The sequence below is a fragment of the Pipistrellus hanaki genome, assembly GCF_964339955.1.
Source record: "Pipistrellus hanaki genome assembly, chromosome: 2".
NCBI lineage: Eukaryota > Metazoa > Chordata > Mammalia > Chiroptera > Vespertilionidae > Pipistrellus > Pipistrellus hanaki.
Window position 1 is genome coordinate 132,688,482 of NC_140504.1, and position 19,001 is coordinate 132,707,482.

Here is a 19,001-nt window from a genome sequence, read left to right on the forward strand (position 1 = left end):
CGGTGGTTGTGGAAGAGGGCTCGAAGGGCATCTGGCCACAGTGCATCTCAGATAAAATTTGCCTTTCCTACTGAACAGGACAGGAGGCCTGAGAGAGAGTTCCGGAAAAGCCCAGATTCTTTTGTGAGGCTAGGAGAAGGCGGCCAGCATTCCTAACCCTAGAGCTGGGGACTCCCCGGGAGCTGGGAGGTTCTGGAAACAAAGGAAAGATTTTCCAATCTGTTTGTTCCTCATCTACCTGCTTTTAACTTTATATTATTGGGCGGGAGCCAGCATTTATCCTTTAAGCACTAAGATAGGTGTTTGTTTTCTCTAGGGGATTAGCCTCAGGCCTTTAAAAGGCTTGGGTGGGTATTTTCTCTTTTTAATGATTCAAACAAACAGCACTTCCAAAGCTCAGTATTTTTCCATTATGTTGGTGTGTGTGTCTTGTCTATCTATAAACTTCTAAATTTCTACTATAATAAAGTTGTAATCCATTAAATTATGAATGGGAGTGTTTTGAAGTTATAAATGGCAATTTTCAACACAAGTGTGTGATTCTAGAGTGATTTCAATGAATATCAGGATTTGTGGGCTTTTACACCCTCCCCGCGCCCCCCCCCCCCCCAATCTCAGGAGATACTCTGCCTCTCAAAAATATAAAAATAAAATCTTAGAACAAATGCACTCCTTCAAAAATGAATCACATATTTTTTGCCAACAGAAGCCAAATATTTTTCATTGGTCTCACGACTAGACTGAAATAGATTCCTAAATCTCTCTATAATCAGAAGAGAGCTGGGCTTCTCCACCTGACACACACACACACACACACACACACACACACACACACACACACACACGCTTTCACAGATGAAGAAACGGAGCCCAAGAGACACCCAGTCTCTTGCCCAAGTTCCCATGGGTCACGTGGGACAATGTCTGGAACTGGGACCACATTTCCTGACAAGGAACTCACTCCAATGACTAAAGTATTTAGAAGAGTATTTCCTCCTCCTATTTTATTACAAGTTAGTACAGTATCATAACTAATAATGATCAAAGGAATTGTGGACAATAGGTTGAAAACCCTTTAGGAAGCAGAAGTGGAGTGATCAGCAGACCTGTATTTGCCCCTCAGACACATACCTGGGCATGTACAGCGGGCGGCGTGGACAGAGGCCCTGGCTGGCTGCTGCATCATGAACTCATCCCATTCCTAAATCAGAAGATTATAGAGAGATTTAGGTGGGTGCGCTGGAGGAGGAGCCTTAGAGGCTTGGTGACAGTGGTTTCCTCCTGCCCCTGATATCCTCTCTGGCTGGCTCTCCTGCTTCTCTTCCCTTTCCAGGATGTCCTGCTGTCCTTTTAAACCAAATGCCAAGGTTACAAAAAAATCAGTGTGTGTGTATGTGGGAGGGTGGTGTGGGTGTGGGTGTGGGTGTGTGGTGTGAGAGAATATGTGTGCATGTGAGAACATGTCTGTGACATGCATGGTGTGTGTGTGTGTGTGTGTGTGTGTGTATGTGTGTGTAAACCATACTTCACTACCAGGCTCAACTATGGTAAACCATTTCTCAGCCTGTAAATTAAGCTGGCTGCCCATGGCATCACCTTGAATGGACTTTTTATCAAGGTTCACCACGGCTTTAACATGTTTGGGATTGGAGTGAAAAGCACTTCTGGTAAGATAGAGAAAATTAACCCACTTCAAATTCAGTCCTGGTTTTATTAATATATATTTTTAATCACAATATCTGACATCAAGGTCTCTCCTGGCATGTTAAGGGGATAAGGTGAAACTCCTGTTAAAAAAAACTCCCCATGTGCTGGACCAAGGCCACACAGTGTGGCCACTGGGGCCACTGCTGGCCACTTTCAGAGCTTCACAGACCTGCAGGTCAGAAGTTGCAGGGCCCTGCTCAGAGCTGGTCTCTGGGAATGCTGACTTGGCCTTTTGTTGTTGTTGTTGTTGTTGTTGTTGTTGTTGTTGTTGTTAATCCTTACCCGAGGATATTTTCCAATAGTTTTTAGGGAGAGTAGAAGAGAGAGGGAAAGACAGAGAGAAACATCGATGTGTCTCTCACATCAACTGATTGCCTCCTGCATGAGCCCAACCAGGGCCTGGGCTGGGGAGGAGCCCTGCAACCAAGGCACATGCCCTTGACCAGAATCAAACCCATGACCCTTTGGTCCACAGGCCAACGCTCTATCCACCGAGCCAAATCGAGTAGGGCCTGACTTGGCTTTTTGAGGAAACTTAAAAGTTATGATAGGAAACTCTACCCTCATCCCCCGCTCTCCTTTTTCTGCCTTTGCTGGTGCACAGCTCTCACCAGGAGAGTGACTGCACCTTCTGGATGATGCAGGATGTTCAACCAGAGAAGCAAGGGCCCTGGAAAGGACAGAACCCGTAACAGAAGAAATGGAGGACCCGGAACACCCAGAAGGAGTATCAGGTAAAAACCTCCGTGAAGAACGCAGAGCAGAGACAGGGAGAAGGAACCCAGGAAACCGGCACTCTCTGTTGGCACGGGTTAACCCTGATAGCTTCCCAGGGTCCAGCTGCACGTTTGCGGAATGAATGATCCAGCCAGACATGAACGCATATTTCCTGGAGAAAGCAAATACCAAGTATGTTTCCTTGTTAGGCAAATCCCAAGTGAGTTGCACAAATGTGCTGACTTCCGAGGATTTAGCAAGAACAATAACTTGGGTCACTGTGACTTAAGGCGGATATGAGCTATAAGGAAAGACAAAAATAAATGCTTCTGTGCTCTGGGGGAAGAGTGTAGTGGTGCTGACTTCACTTGTGGTTCACAAATCTAGATGCCCATTCATTCAAGCCCTCAAAAACCTTTCCTGGCCGTGGAGGTTACCTAATGATTCCCGAGCGGATGCACAAGGCTATAAGTGTTCCCCTGGCCTGTGCCTCCCTTGCCTTCCCCCTAGAGCCAGCTCTGTGCTTCTCCCAATGTTCTCCATTCCCTAAGCATGTGCATTTCTCTGTGGGTGCAAAAATGCTCTTGCTCTTCTCACCCTGGGTTAGAGAGGCAGCCTGGCCTCTGACTTTGCTCAACGTTGCATGAAGTTCAGACCTCCGCCCTTCTGGCCCACCCCACGTGCCGTTTCACAAGGCTGAGGTCAGTGGCCTGCAGCTCCTCAGAGAGGTGGTTTGCAGTCAACAGCACATCTGGGAAGACCCTTCTCCCAGAGTGAAACACCAAGGCTGAAATCAAGGAGCTGGAGGCTGGTCCCATCTGTGATAGGCAGGGCCAGGAGGAACAGGGATGAGAAGTGTGGGGATGTTTTTTGCAGGGGAATAAATGCCCAGACCTACAATGCTGAGATGCAAATTAAGTAGTGCTGTGTAGGGAGAAGCCTGGATGCCAGGGAGAAGCGGACACTACGGTCATGAGGTCTGTGATGGAGGGGCATGTGGGAGTAGAAAGTGCAGGGGTTGAGTTTGAGGGAGAGTATTGGGGAAAAGCAGACTGTCCTACCCACTTAATTGGAGAAACTCTGGTGTTGTCCACGTTGCCTCAAAGATATGAGCCAAAGATTTGACTAGGAGAATGGCTCCAAGAATGGACATGTGAGAGTCTGAAGGTCAATGTTGTTTTGGGAAAAAGAGGAGCCTGAGCCGCTACAGAAATCCATGAGGAAATGCCCCACAGACTGTTGGAAATGGGGGTCTGAGACTGAAGATTGAGTTTAGAGCTGATTCCCCATCTAGATAGTAAGTGCACTGTGGGTTCAAATCCCATCTCTGCTACTTATGAACCTTGTGACCTTGATTGGACCCTTGATGTCTCTTAGTGTTAAGTTTCCTCATCTATAGAAATGGGCATAATAATATGTACCCCATGGAGCTGTTAAAAGGCTGAAATGGGGTATCCTATATAATAAAGAGCTAATATGCAAATGGTCGTCATGCTCTTGTGCCAGGGCTGGGAGACCTGAAGCTGCGCCAGGAGACCTGAGGCTGTGCCCCCTGCCAGGCAGGGCTTGATGGGGGACCTGAGGTCATGCTCCCCACCCTGGTGCTGAGCCGGGGACCTGCAGGCCAGGGAACCTGAAGCCATGCCCCCTGCCTCAGCACTGGAGCCAGGGGACCTGAGGCTGTACCCCTGCTTGGTTGGGCCTGACAGGGGACTTTAGACTGTGCCCCCCCGACCCCCCCCTCCCCCCGGCACTGGAGCTGGGGAACCTAGGCTGCATCTCCTGCACCAGCACCAGGGCTGGGGGACCTGAGGCAGTGCCCGCCACTTGGCAGGGCTTGATGGGGGTGGGGCCAGCAGGGTCTGGGTCTTGCATGATTAATATTTTTTTCTTGAACATTAACTTTGAGGTGTAAGCAGATGGGTAGGAACTTGATTCTGGGTCCCATGGAGTGCCCCAGACTCTGACAGGAGGGAGATTTTCATATACACTGAGTGGCCAAATTATTATGACCTCGAATGCAGGGGACATGAGCGGTTGGCCGGTCTGCCTGCTGGTCGAACTCCTGATCAAGGGGACAATTTGCATATTAGCCTTTTATTGTATAGGATATACACACTGAGTGACAAATTATTATGCGTTCAGAGATCATAATCTGGCCACTCAGTGTACATTTTACTGATTTTCTTTCATCTCTGACACTTCTATTATAGAGAAAGGGCAAATCGCAATATTAAAATATTTCCTTTAATTAATTCCCTTTTAATGTGCATGAATTTCATGCACCGGGCCACTAGTTGTATATAAAGCACTTGAAATAATGCCTGTTCAATAAATACAAGGTACTACTATTACCATTATTATTCTGTAGTCATCCTTACAAAGGTCATAGCTAAAGTCATGGGGGCAGGTGAAATTATAGGCAGAAGACAGTAGCCTGAAGAAAAGATTATGGGGAACATGTACATAAGACATCATATTTACCTTGTGTTCATTTTTTCCCTCCAAGACTCCTTCTTTGAACATGAGCTTCCAGGCCTGGTTCCTGGGGTATGTGTGAAGAATCTGGTAAAGATTTTTGAGCCCTATGGCAGGCCAGCCGTGGATCATCTTAGCATTAACTTTTATGAAAACCAGATCACTGCCTTCCTTGGACACAATGGGGCAGGGAAAACCACCACCTTGTGAGTCTTCAAACAAAGATGCTATATTGCTATCGGTCCTGTCATTTTCCAGCTCTATTCTTTCCCTCTTAGCTTCAACCTACTCTTTCCCACTGAATTTTAGTGACAAAAATGTGCTCTGTATCTGTGCTCCAGGAATGTATAAAGCACACTGCAGAATTCAATGCCCACTGACGCATAATTGTTTCATTTGATCCTCACAAGAAGTTGTAAAAGGAGGTGGGGTGTTTATTGCTACTTTGTGTGCCAAGGAAGTAGACATCCAGAGAATTGAATTGACTTCCTGAGCCACCAAGTCATAATGGTTCAGTGGGGAAGAACCAGGGCCCCCCACAATTGTCTCTTGTCCCTGACAGTACAAGTCCTTCTCCCCCCCCTCAATCCCCTTAGCGTTACTGTCAGCATTGGTGGTGATAAAATTATGACCATCATCATATGCTCACAGTCAATATACTTCTTATTTATTTTCAAAGAGCATTCCTTTTCCTACCGGAGGTGGTAGTTCTGGAGAAAGTAAAAAGGGTGCAGTCTCTAGAGAAAGCATGTCAAACTCAGAGTTTAACACAGGCCAAATAAAACAAGGTTTAAGTTTATGTGGGCCACAAAATAACAAAAGCTTCAATTTTCATAGAAACGTAGGCTTATTTCAATAGAGACATGCTGAATACAAAGGACTGAAATAAATGAGTAATCGTTAACATAAAATAAAAAACATTTTAATAAAAATTAATATTTTTTTCTTGAACATTAACTTAACAGACACTGAATAACTGCATAAATTAATAAACATAACGCAAATACACCTATTTTTCTTGTTCTCTGAAAGTGAATTATTTCCTGTTGTGTACACCAAACAAGTCAGGCCAAGACTAAGGATTTGGCAATCAGCTGCTAAAATATTCGCTGCCAGTATTAGTGGAGAGAAATAGTGTGTCTGTGCATAAGGCTCATAAGGGAAATGATGGAACACGATTATAGTAATCAGTCACTAGCGAACGTTGTAGTTCATTATTAATAATTATGTATAACAGGATATTGTAAAAATTAAGTTACAAAATTTTTATTAAAACATTTCTTACATACCATTATACTGGCTGGGCCGCACAAATATTCATTGTGGGCCGCATGTGGCCCACCGGCGAGAGTTTAACATGCTTGTTGTAGAGTAGGGGTGTCGAACTCAATCAGAGAAGGGGCCAAAATCTAAAATCCAGCCTAAATCGCGGGCTGAATGGTTTACTGAACAGTCATAAACTGACAATGTCATAAACTGACAGCGGAGTACAGTGATGACAGCGCGGTGCGGGCCACATTGCAAGGCCTGGCGGGCTGGATTTGGCCCGCGGGCCTTGTGTTTGACACATGTGTTGTAGAGAGTAACAGCCTGGAGACTGAAGGCCAAGTTCAGGGAAGGGGAAAGCTCAGCAGAGAAGGCTCAGCTCCCCTCACTTTTCTAAGGGACCTGAGTGCCATCTGCTGAGGAGGAGGAGGACACGGACAGCTAAAATTTCCCAAGTTGCAGCAGAGACATCAAGTACTCCCTCTTAAAGGGCAGGAACCCTTCTGACACGCCATCCTGGAGTCCTTTGGCTTCTGCCAGAGCCCCAGGAAGGAACAGCAGTATACACCCTGCACTGGAATGTTCTCCGAGGGCGGTTCAGTGCGAATGGAATGCAGGGCTGGAGCCATTATATTTGGTTCTATTTCCCTCTAGTGGTTGATCAACAGAGATTTCAGCTTCTAAGGACAAATTCAGAGAGCCTGAGATGGTATCTGAACTCAGGGCCTGAGCTGGGTGGGGCAGCGTGAGATCCCTCTGACTTCTCTCCTTTCAAACTAATATGGTCATGAATGCCACCCAGGGCCTCAGGGCTTCGCATAGGCAAACACATCACTTCACCTACGGCTGCCATGCGGCTTCCCCTGGGGTTGAAACACAATGTTTAATACAAGCAATATTTTTGAGGTTTACTTTCACTTGGCACTGTTCTAAGTGCTTTGTAGGTATTAACTCATAGAATTCTCGCAACAACTACATGAGATGGGTGTCATTATTTCTCATTTGTTCAAAAAAAAAAAAAACTGACATTGCTATTGGCTCGTTATGCTTTGGATCCAAAAACAATGGGGTTAGTGATAATTCCCACACCTGCCTTGAATCAATTAACATATACATATTGAATGCCTGGGCTTCTCGTGGAGACCCTTCCTCTGTGCTCTGTAATGGTGACCATCAGCGAAGCGTTGGCCCAGGTACTGAACTCATTCTAGTGAGCAGTGAACGGCTGAGCTGGGGAGGACCCTTTGGGTGTAACTGAACGTCCCACAGCTGGGAATCCTGGAGGCCCATCAGTGCTTGCCTGGATACACCAGGAAATATGTGGAAGCAGAGGAGGAAGAGACAGGCGGGCTTGGACATACACACTGGTGCTAAGCTGTTGTCCCCACTAAGGATGGTTTGGGTTCAATTGAGAGCCATGGACGAGGATCACCCTGAGAATTCCCACTGACCCTGGGGGAGGGGCTGCCAGAGGGAGGGGCTGCCAGGACAAGGCACCCCTAAAGGCCATCTTTTATGCCACTCACTTCTGTGTTTGACAGGTCCATCCTGACAGGTCTGTTGCCACCAACATCAGGGACTGTGCTCATTGGGGGAAAGGACATTGAAACCAGCCTGGATGCCGTCCGGCAGAGCCTTGGCATGTGTCCCCAGCACAACATCCTGTTCCGCCAGTAAGTAGAACAGGAACTGAGACCCTCTCAGTGTGTTATGCTTACCCTGCACCCAACACATATGTTCTCTAGAGCCCAGCTCAGGGATGCCAGTTCGGGAAGCAGGAGGCAATAACCTTATTTGGTTTCCCCAGGTTCAAGGTCCTTTGTCCTGCTTGCAATGAGGGGTGTGCCTGTGGTACTCAGCTCTGAGGTCTCCTCCCTCAAAAAATGACCCCTCTTCTCTCGGAGAGGGTGGCTGGTCCTGGGGCCCTTTGCTCAGTCCTAAAGTGCTCCCTCTACCACGAGAGGAGACCAGTTTCCCATTTTCCCTCTAAACCAGGCACTGGTTGTTTTCAGTTGCTTTCTCCAAAACTTCTATTTCTTTTTAAAAAATATATATTTTATTGATTTTTTACAAAGAGGAAGGGAGAGAGATAGAGAGTTAGAAACATCAATGAAAGAGAAACATCAATCAGCTGCCTCCTGCACACCCTCCACTGGGGATGTGCCTGCAACCAAGGTACATGCCCTTGACCGGAATCAAACCTGGGACCTTTCAGTCTGTAGGCCGACGCTCTATCCACTGAGCCAAACCAGTTTTAGCTAAAACTTCTATTTCTTATCTAAAGAGTTAAGAAAGTCATTGAAGAAAGAAAGAAGGAAATATATATTAAAAGAAGGAAATGAAAGTCACCTATAGCCCTGGTTAGTGTGGCTCAGTTGGTTGAGCATCTTCCCATGCACCAAAAGTTTACTGGTTTGACTCCCAGTCAAAGCATATGCCTGGGTCACAGGTTCAATCCTTAGTTAAGATTCTTACAGGAGGCAACCAATCGATGTTTCTGTCTCTCTCCACCTGTCCCTTCCTCTCTCTATAAAATCAATAAAAACATATATATATTTTTTCTTAAAGTCACCTATAATTTCACCACCCAGAGGTAACCATTGATAACACTTGTGTATATAATTTTTCAGAACTTTCTCCTGTGCATGTATAGATATACATATATACTTTAGAATTACAGAGAAGAGTAAAACATGGCATACAATTTTATAAACTGCCATTTAAAAAAAAATGTGATTGCTTTCCTTTAATCTAAGATATCATGAGCATCATCTATCTTTTCGTGTCATTACACACTCTTCTAAAAATGCTTTTTATTGTTTACATACTATGCCATTGTATAAATGTACTTTTAAGCTGTCCCCTCTTATTAGATACTTCAGCAGGATCTGTTCTTTGGTGTTTTGGGTTTTTGTTTTGTTTTGTTTTGTTTGTGTGTGTGTGTGTGTGTGTGTGTGTGTGTGTGCTATAAACGACACCATGACGAACATCCTGATTGCTAAACTTGTGTGCTCATCCTCAGCTATTTCTGTAAGTTAAATTGCTGGAGGTGGACCTGCTGAGCTTTCTCATCACCCTGTCCCTACAGCCTCACAGTGGCCGAGCACATCCTGTTCTACTCCCAGCTGAAAGGGAAGGCGTGGGGGCAGGCCCAGCTGGAGGCAGAAGCCATGCTGGAGGACACGGGCCTCCATCACAAGAGGAATGAAGAGGCTCAGGATCTGTCAGGTGCTCGGCAGCGTTGGAAAAGGCAGGGCTGCACATACCCATTGTTCCCCGGTGTGTGTGTGTGTGTGTGTGTGTGTGTGTGTGTGTGCGTGCGTGTGTGTGTGTGTGTGTGTGTGTGTGTGTGTTCTTAGGCTTATAATAGGAGACATGCTAAGAGCCAATATAATTCTTCCATAAAGTGATTCTGAGCATCTAAGAGCAGCCCCTCTGGATCATTTCCCATGTGGGCGTAGCAGCCTGGGCTGTCTTTGTTCTGATGTTTATGTGTTGGAACTAATGTGTGAGAACAGCCTTCCAAAGGTCTTGTGCTAAGAAGCAGAGACGGCCTTTCTGCACTGAAAGAGGTCTGTGCACCACCAGGGTTTGAATGCTTCATAAACATCTAAGGAGGTGGTATCACACCACTGTGAAGCAAAGGTACCCCCAGCCCCAGGTCTGTCCCATCCTGTCCCCCACAGTCCCCGTGACCCCCGCGCCGCCCCGTACCCACAGGTGGCATGCAGAGGAAGCTGTCGGTCGCCATTGCCTTCGTGGGCGATGCCAAGGTGGTCGTGCTGGATGAGCCCACCTCTGGGGTGGACCCCTACTCCAGGCGCTCCATCTGGGACCTGCTCCTGAAGTATCGCTCAGGTGACGGCCTGCGCGGTGCCCTGTGCTCTCACACCCGGGGTTTGGCAATTGAGTGCATAGTAAGAGCCACAACTACACTCACATGGGGGCTCCTCGGTGCCTTGGGTGAATCTAAGTTCCCGAGGGAGCCTCCAGAGAGCTTTACACAAATGTAAGCAGGGAGTCAGGAATGAAGCAGCCTAGTTTCCAAAATATTCTAGAAAATCCTGTCAGCCCTCTGCCTCACACAATGGGTGTAGCTCTGGGTGAAACTCCCCTTTGACTAAGGGGAACCAAGTCCTCTGCGAATGTCCCAAGAAACTCCATAGACATTCAGGACCAGGCGTGCGGGTGACACGCCAGTATCCAGTGCCCAGAAGACCGCTGCAGATGGAAATGTCTCAAAATGGGACTTCCCTTCTCTATCACAGCACCTCCCAACCACAGGGTGTAGGTCCAGAAGGGGCAGCGAGTTGAGCGCCACAAAAGTGATATCATGGCTCAATCCTGTGGTCAATTTGCCAACCTGAAATCCTCATTACTGTTTTTTTTTAAAATGATATTTCCAGCCAGTGAAACAGAGAGAGAGAGAGAGAGAGAGAGAGAGAGAGAGAGAGAGAGAGAGAGAGAGACTGTGTGTGCTTTGCACAGATTATAAAGGCAGTGCTTAATGATCCAGAGACTGTAAATCTAGCATTCAGTGGACACTGGCTGACAATAATGAATACGTCCCACACATGATGATTTGCTGGAATCAGGCCCTGTGCCTGGTAAACAATGCTTTACAACATGCAGGATGCCATGCAATGTTAGCTATCGTCATTATTATAGTACTCCGGACTTGATGCAGATGCTTGCTGTTATTTATTACCTCCCAGTATCGAGCCCGTGTAATGAGGAGGTTACTGTACACCTTCTCTGTCCAGCCTGGCTCCGGCCTGCCCGGTGATTCCCCTTCCCCTGCCCTCGCAGGCAGGACCATCATCATGTCCACTCACCACATGGACGAGGCCGACCTCCTGGGGGACCGCATCGCCATCCTCTCCCAGGGGAGGCTCTACTGCGCGGGCACCGCGCTCTTCCTGAAGAGCTGCTTCGGCACGGGCTTCTACCTGACCTTGGTGCGCAAGATGAGGAATGTCCAGGGCCGGAAGACAGGCTGCGAGGTGTGTGTCTGCCCAGGACAGGAACCGTCCAGGGGAGCAGGGGTGCACAGCGTGGTGCTGCCTTCCTGGGCACTTACCCTCGAACCGGGCTCCAGGCAGCAGAGCAGCCCTATGGTTCTGGAACCATCTGTAGGCTTTGATGAACTGACATTGCAAACCTGCCTTCAGAGACGCTTTACCCCAAATGAAACAACTAGTTTTAAATGACCTGACACTCTTATATTCCAGAATTCTAAATGACACATGTGAAAATAGGTCTTATTTTGCAAGGTTATAGGAGAGTAGTTGTTTGATTCCAACATTTCTTTTTTCATTCCAACATTCAAGTTCCCTAATGAAACTCGAATTCTGCTGGTAAGTAAGAGCTAAGAAAAGGCTTCCTTGGGGGCTTTCCCTAAAAATAAGGAAGCCAAGAAATGCCACACAGCAAGGTCCCCTCAGCATGTCCGGAGACCCGGGTTCAGGTCTGGGCTGCAAGGTGGACAAGCGGCGTCATCCCAGCAAATGACTTAATTCCTTGTCATTGTTGGTTTTTTTACATACAGAAAATGAAACTAATACTCTCTGATTCTGGGTCCTTGGGATATGGTGAAGATAATGAGATGAAGTATCATGAACAGCACTCAGGCTGTCACACTTATTATATTGTGGCATTATTGATGCCTCTGGCCCCTGTCATTTAAGGGGTTTCCTGTCCTGGGTGTATTCCCATCGCCCAGCAGGCACCATGGGAGGGAGGAGCACAGTCAGACCTACAGCGGCCACATAAGTAATGACAAGCCAAGGGATCCTTCGAGGCTCTGCTGCTCTCTGCGCCTGAGTCACGGGATAAGATCGAATAGCCACACCTTCCAAATGCTCAGATGAAGTAATAGGTTAAACCCGTGAAGAAAAATGTGTTGACCACACTTGGTGGTGAGAAACAAATTAGGCACGGTGGTGACAGCGATCCACATCAAAGAGATGCTATCATGGAAGTGACCGGTGTCCATCTGTTGTAGGGGGCCTGCAGTTGCACATCCAAGAGTTTCTCCATCAGGTGTCCAGCCCATGCAGATGAGATAACTCCAGAACAAGTCTTGGATGGTAAGGACTGGGGCAGGCCATATCTTAGTTCTTGTCTGGCGATCATTTCTCAGTATTGGGTGTGTCTCCTGCTATTACGCATTTTAATGGGAGTGAAGAGAATATTCGGTGTTCTCCTCAAGTCCAAGGCATGCAATTGCTCATGTTTTTCTTTGAACTTCTTTCTCCTCTTCCATTCCCAAAAGGATTTGAAAAGCCATGCACCTGTGGGCCCTCTCCCTTTGAGGATGAATCAGCCTTTGTTCACTCCATATCCTTGCTCATAACTGAGGCTCCATTGCTGGGGTCCTCCTGCCCCAACACCAGGCCTCAGGCCTGAGCATCCGGAGAGATGGGCTTCTACAGGTGGCAGGTTCCACTCTGGTAGAACCATGGTGAACTTTCCCAGAGAATCAGATACAGTATCTACAGACTATTGTACATCCCTGCTACCTTCCTAACTTCCCCCTCAATTTACCAGTTTTACAGCAATTGTTCCTTGGGTTGGGATGCATTAAACCTGGTTAAGAGGCACCCCGCCTCAAGGGTGCTATAGAAGAGAGGCAGTCAGTCACTGTAGAAGCGGTTTGCCAACCACTCTCCATTTTTCCATTAATGCCCACCTCCCATCCTGCCCCTGGGGTGCCTTTCCACATGGAATCCACACACCCCATATCCTAAACCCATGGACTGATGCAGGTTAAGGAAGGGGAAAAGTATATGTGTATCAAATAAAAAACAAAGTTTTCTACTTACCACATTTTTTTTTCTCAATCTGAGAATTTACAAACTAATATTTGGTGAAACAAGAAAACTGGACAGCCGAAGCCGGTTTGGCTCAGTGGTAGAGCGTTGGTCTGCGGACTGAAAGGTCCCAGGTTCGATTTTGGTCAAGGGCATGTATGTTGGTTGTGGGCACATCCCCGGTAGGGGGTGTGCAAGAGGCAGCTGGTCGATGTTTCTCTCTCATTGACGTTTCTAGCTCTCTATCTCTCTCCCTTCTCTGTAAAAAAATCAATAAAATATATTAAAAAAAAGAAAAGAAAAGAAAAGAAAGAAAGAAAGAAAGAAAGAAAGAAAGAAAGAAAGAAAGAAAAGAAAAGGAAACTGGACAATACTTCTGTACTACGCTTAAAACTTGAGGAAAATGCCCAGAGTCACATTATATTTATGCTCTCACCCTCTCCTTGCGCTGACAGAATATGTGGTGAGCATAATGCATCCTTTTAGGGTGACTTTTGTCTGTTTCCTAGCTGGCTTTGCTGTGGGTTCCTCCTGCTTTCTGAGGTTCCCTCCCAGGAGGAATCTTGGGCAAGAAATTGATAATTTTTAAAAAATGAATACTAATTACTGTGGTGCATCAAAATCAGGTTGGAAAGAGAGCCTGCTGCCTAGGTGATGTTTAAAAATATTCCTTGATTTCTAAATAAAGATTTACTTTGTTTCACTAGAATAGGCATGCTGTGCCTGGTGAGAAGCACAGTCAGTAGTTATGCCCGGAATCAGAGCAGAAGTCGTTCTAATCCCCAGTCCACACCCTGCACCACGCTGTAGCTCCCAGACCTCCCTGCGCCCCTAAGGACCACTCTGGGAAAAGGCTGACACACTTCGGAGACTCAGTCCCTGGGAATCCAGCAGCTTCAGGTTGGACTTCCTTCCTGAGAGAACAATGAGCGTGACCTCTGGAGAGCTTTGGGGCAGAGCTGCTTCCTCAGGCCAGGAGCCTCCAGCCTCTGAATGAAGTCATCCCTGAACCAGAGACAATTGAGTCCAATGTGAAGAGTTGACATAAAACAAGCCTTTCGGCCAGCTAGGCAGGAGGATTTGGGTTGAAAGCCATGCAGTCCCTCCAAGTAGGTCATTTCTAAAACAAAGAAAGAAAAGAATAAAAAACAACGTTTTCTACTTACCACATTTTCCCCCTCAATCTGGGTTTCCTGACCTGAGAGGACTGCTAGGGAATATGCATATGAGAGCTGGGTTTGAGTTCCCCGAATCCCTTTACCTTTGACCTGCCCTCACGACAATGGGCTAGGACAGTGGTCAGCAAACTCATAGAGCCAAATATCAACAGCACAATGATTGAAATTTCTTTTGAGAGCCACATTTTTTAAACTTAAACTTCTTCTAACACCACTTCTTCAAAATAGATTCGCCCAGGCCATGGTATTTTGTGGAAGAGCCACAATCAAGGGGCCAAAGAGCCGCATATGGCTCGAGAGCCGCAGTTTGCTGACCACTGGGCTAGGGGACTGCCTCTTCAAATAACTGCTTTAAACATTTTAAAATCAGAACATTCTATTGAACAAAGGGGGAAATTGACCCAGGGACATTACATGGCCTCCCAGGGTTGCACATTTTTGTGCCTAAAATTCAATTCCAGCCGATACCAGTTTGGCTCAGTGGATAGAGCGTCGGTCTGTGGACTGAAAGGTCCCAGGTTTGATTCCGGTCAAGGGCATGTACATTGGTTGCAGGCACATCCCCAGTATTGGGTGTGCAGGAGGCAGCTGGTCGATGTTTCTCTCTCGTCGACGTTTCTAGCTCTCTATCCCTCTCTCTTCCTCTCTGTGGAAAATCAATAAAATATATATTTTTTAAAACTTCAATTCCTATTGTATGAGGATATCAGGTCAATACTTGATACTGGACACTTCCCCACACATCCCAGGCTCCATCCCCCTGTCCATCGCCACAGCTTCTCAACCCTTCCTGCATCTGCTGTGAGCTGGGCATTAGGTCTTGTTTTGTTTGAGGAGGCTGGTGCAATCCCAAGGGAACTGGCACAGTCCTCCAAAAAGTTAGAGCAGCATGGGTGTGAGAATTTTAAATAAAGGAGTTCTCACCCACTCAGTTACCAAGTCTAGGGATGCATCCTGGGCAAGTCCCCTATCACTTGAGCCAGACCAGGAAAATGAAAACACCTTTAACTTAACCCTCAGGGTTCTGGTGAATAAGAGTGAACAACAGAAGTGATGTTTATGATAACAACAGCCACTAACTCATCTGCACACCAAGCGCATGGTCTGAGTTTCTTACGTGTATTAATGAGCTCATCCAGTCCTCACAAGCAACACGTAACTTGATGCCATTACTTTCCCCTTTTCACAGATGAAGAGACGAGGGTTTGACCTGCCCAAATGTTACTTAACTTGTCAGGGACAGAACATTCTATTGAACAAAGGGAAACATTGACCCGGGGACATTGCATGACCTCCCAGAGGTGCACAGCTAGTTAGTGAGGATACTTTTTCCACCTCCCTCTCCCTCTCAGTGCCCATCACGGGGCCAACTAAGCTAAAAACTGACACGAAAGTGTGCTGCTCCTCTGGAAGAGTCACTCCCCAGGAGCAAGAGGCCCCTTCCTCAAATGGGAAGGAAGGAGGGGATTCAGGCAAGCTCACAGTCTTCCCGGTTCTAGAAGAGCCAGTTGGCCTCTGTTTTTTTTCTTATCTTAGGGGACATGAATGAGCTGATGGAGGTGGTTCGCCACCATGTTCCAGAGGCAAAGCTGGTGGAATGCATTGGTCAAGAAGTGATCTTCCTTCTTCCTAATAAGAATTTCAAGCAGAGGGCATATGCCAGCCTTTTCAGAGAGCTGGAGGAGACGCTGGCTGACCTGGGGCTCAGCAGTTTTGGTATTTCTGACACTCCCCTGGAAGAGGTAAGGCAGAGGTTACAGCTGGTTTTGTCAGATACCGAAGACATGCAAAAGTCTCACACTACAGGGAAGTTTTGTAAAGGCAAAAAGTCATAAGTCCCCACCCAAGCCTAGCATCTATCTTCATTATTTGGCTCACTTCCTCCTGCCTTTGTCCATATGCACACATATTTCATGTAATTGTGGTCACTGTGTGCATACACTTTTGTGTTTATAGAAGACCATGTTTTCAGATAAAGAGTCATAATGTATTTTCTTCCCATTATGAAGCAATCCCCAACAAAATTGAGTTTGGCTTAGATTTTTCTGAGAGTGGGAATATCTAAACCAAATTCTCTCTTTTTTCCCCCCTTGACAGATATTTCTGAAGGTCACGGAGGACTCTGATTCAGGACCTCTGTTCACTGGTATGGTGCTGGAGTTTGTGGCTTTTCCCCTCACCACACCCCTCCCCTAAGTTTCCTCTTGAGAATCTAAGGAAAAACTCATGAAACAACAAAGCAGGCAAACACTCCTCCACAGTATTTATCTGGCATCCAAATAACAGGCATTTGGTATTCTTGGTTCCTTTGAAGGACAAAGAAAGAGCAGAGAGTGTTAGGTGTGGGTGGGAACGCTGGGTGAATCAGCTTCTGTACCTGAGCTTCTCCACTCCCCGCCAGGTCTCTGTTCTGGCCAGGTCACTATCCCCATGTCCTCTTATCTCCACCAGGCCTCTGATCAGCTCCTGTCTGCATGAGTGATAGCCTGCAGAGTCCACAGAGATAACGGTGACAGTAAATACAACCCAGATGCCAGCTAAGGTCTCCCGGCCCCTTTGAGACCAAGATATTCTGAACCCTCATTTAGCACCCTGTGGAAATTTGAAACTGTGGGGACCATCATTTCTATAGATTCTGGGGGTCTCTCTTCTATCTATGTGAGCCTCAGTGCCATCTAGCCCCTTCTGTGGTTTCCACCAAAACCCCTAAGCCACACAAAGCATTCATGAGTACAGTAGACTTTACTGTGGAGGGTGTGGGTGGGAAGATGGACATGCAGGAGGGGTTACCTGCCACAACACAGGCTACTTTAGATAGAACAAAGAACAATAGGCATCCACCCACACTAATAAAACCTTCTCCCTGACTCCTCTGTCCCATCCATTTTCCTCTCTCCTGAGAAGCTGTGTGTCAATTCTCCTTTGCTGCCTTGGGCTCCTGCCACTGGTTACCTCCTTCTGTCCAGTGTGGCACATCATGGTATTTTCCTGAACAAAAACTGTTTTCTCCCTGTGAGGCTTCTGGGGCCAGCTCTTAAGATAATATGGTTTTCTCTTGCTTCACAAATGGTCCCAGACGTTTATTTATCAGCTATGCTCAGAACTTTCAAAATGGTCAAATTTTGCAGCTCAAATGTACTCCATGACCCAGGTAGATCTGTACTAGATTCCAGAAGTGGGGTCTTCTACTTACAGAGAATAATCCCTCTTAGCAGTTAGAGAATAAATAACACATCAGAAGACTGGCCAGCCTGGGCATAGAATGGAAGGGTCCAAAGAGGTAGTCAAGGATAGAGGTTAGGAGTGTAGTCTCTAGAATGCAGCAGACCAAACACCAAAACCTGAGCTTCACAAGTTGCTGACTGAGTGGCTTTGGTTAAATATTAGCCTCTTTGTTCCTCAGTTTCCTCATCTGCAAAACAGAAACAATAATATTATCAACCATTTAGTGTTGTTGAGAGAATTACATGAGTTAATACATGTCAAGTTGTACGGAGATTCTGTGATCCCCAAAGACGAGCAGGGAGCCAAGTCCGATGAAATTAACAAGAGAGCCTCTTCCATGTTAACATGGGCTCTGTTCCACTCATGCCGACAGCATGACGGACGAGAGTGTGAACTTCGACAAGTCCAGGAGTTTTACACCCATGGTGATGTCACTGCTTTGGCTGACCCTGATTGGTTGGGTGAGGGCTAGGGTCCAGTTACACAAAATGGAGGATAACTCCGCCCTGCCCCACAGTGGAGTCAGGAGTTTATCCTCGCCCTGCCCTGCCCTCTCAAAGTCTCAACACAGTATGCAATTTCTGATTAATATTTAGACACTCTAATCTCAACATTTACAAATCATCTCTTACCTCAAACTTGTGAGCCCTCTATAGTTTAGAAAGCGGTTAACACCCATTGTTTTATTTGATTGTCACTATAATCTCATGAGATGAGCAAGGCAGGGATTAGCCCTACCTCAGGGAAACTGAGCTCACACAGGTTGGATGACTTTCCTAAAGTCACACAGGCTTCTGAGTCTAGTTTTCTAGTTGTGGCTTTCAAATCTAGGACTCCCAAGGCCAAACTCTCGCTACCTCCCATTTTTCAGATGGCTACGTGCATTTGTTTTGCATTTACTCAGTTTTAGAGGACATTTTCAGACCTAGTCTAAAAGTCTGAAGGAATCAATAGCTGTCCATTGGACTCACACATTACAAGGTCATTGACCCAAAGAGGGTCAATGTCACTTCTGAAGGGGTAGCTCGCAGCCAGTTACCACTAGAGGGCAGCAGAGCAAGGGACAAACTGGGGTTCTAATTCTGAACTTTGCTCTGGCTGGGAGAGTGGGCTCAGGCTGGATGGGGATCAGGGATAGACATGAAGAGAGGCAGCAGGAATCCAGAAGGGGGTTGAAGACATAAAATGTGAGCCCTGATCAGAAGAAAGGAGTCCAGAGAACTAGGACTCTGGTGCCCTGTAGTCAATGAGCCTGGAGAAGTTCTTTCCCCTCTGAGTAGCCAGGCCCGTTGCATCGCAGGTGCTGGAGAATGCTGGCTGAAAGGAGGACTGAGCTGACCTAGCCTATTTGCAGCTGCCCTTGTTCGGGGTATAGTAGGTGGGTTAAACAAGCAGCCAGGAACCAACTGAAGGTCCTCCAGGCTCTCCCTTTATGTTCAACAACATGTCCTGCAAATGAACACTGAACAGTGATGATAAACTCTGACTTGAACTAACTGATAACCTACAATGATAATAAGCACATTCACATGTGTTAGCCCATTTGATCTTTTTAGCAGCACTGTGAAATGCTCTGCTTCATTTTACAGAATAGAAAAACTCAGATTCAGGCAGGTTG

General features: G+C 46.7%; 1 protein-coding gene across 7 annotated transcripts in view; it reads left to right on the forward strand.

The window, feature by feature from the left end:
* Positions 1–19,001, forward strand: part of ABCA4 (ATP binding cassette subfamily A member 4) — a 138,373-nt gene that overhangs the window by 61,723 nt on the left and 57,649 nt on the right. For all 7 annotated transcript variants that reach the window (XR_014794060.1, XR_014794061.1, XR_014794062.1 and 4 more), the window contains 9 exons: positions 2,352–2,441; positions 4,934–5,108; positions 7,710–7,841; positions 9,257–9,396; positions 9,889–10,026; positions 10,978–11,171; positions 12,173–12,257; positions 15,695–15,900; positions 16,256–16,304. Coding sequence is in view for 3 of the 7 variants with exons in the window: in XM_084873368.1 (XP_084729494.1) it covers positions 2,352–2,441; positions 4,934–5,108; positions 7,710–7,841; positions 9,257–9,396; positions 9,889–10,026; positions 10,978–11,171; positions 12,173–12,257; positions 15,695–15,900; positions 16,256–16,304 (1,209 nt within the window). In the remaining 4 variants the exon portion in view is untranslated. The remainder of the gene's footprint in view (positions 1–2,351; positions 2,442–4,933; positions 5,109–7,709; positions 7,842–9,256; positions 9,397–9,888; positions 10,027–10,977; positions 11,172–12,172; positions 12,258–15,694; positions 15,901–16,255; positions 16,305–19,001) is intronic.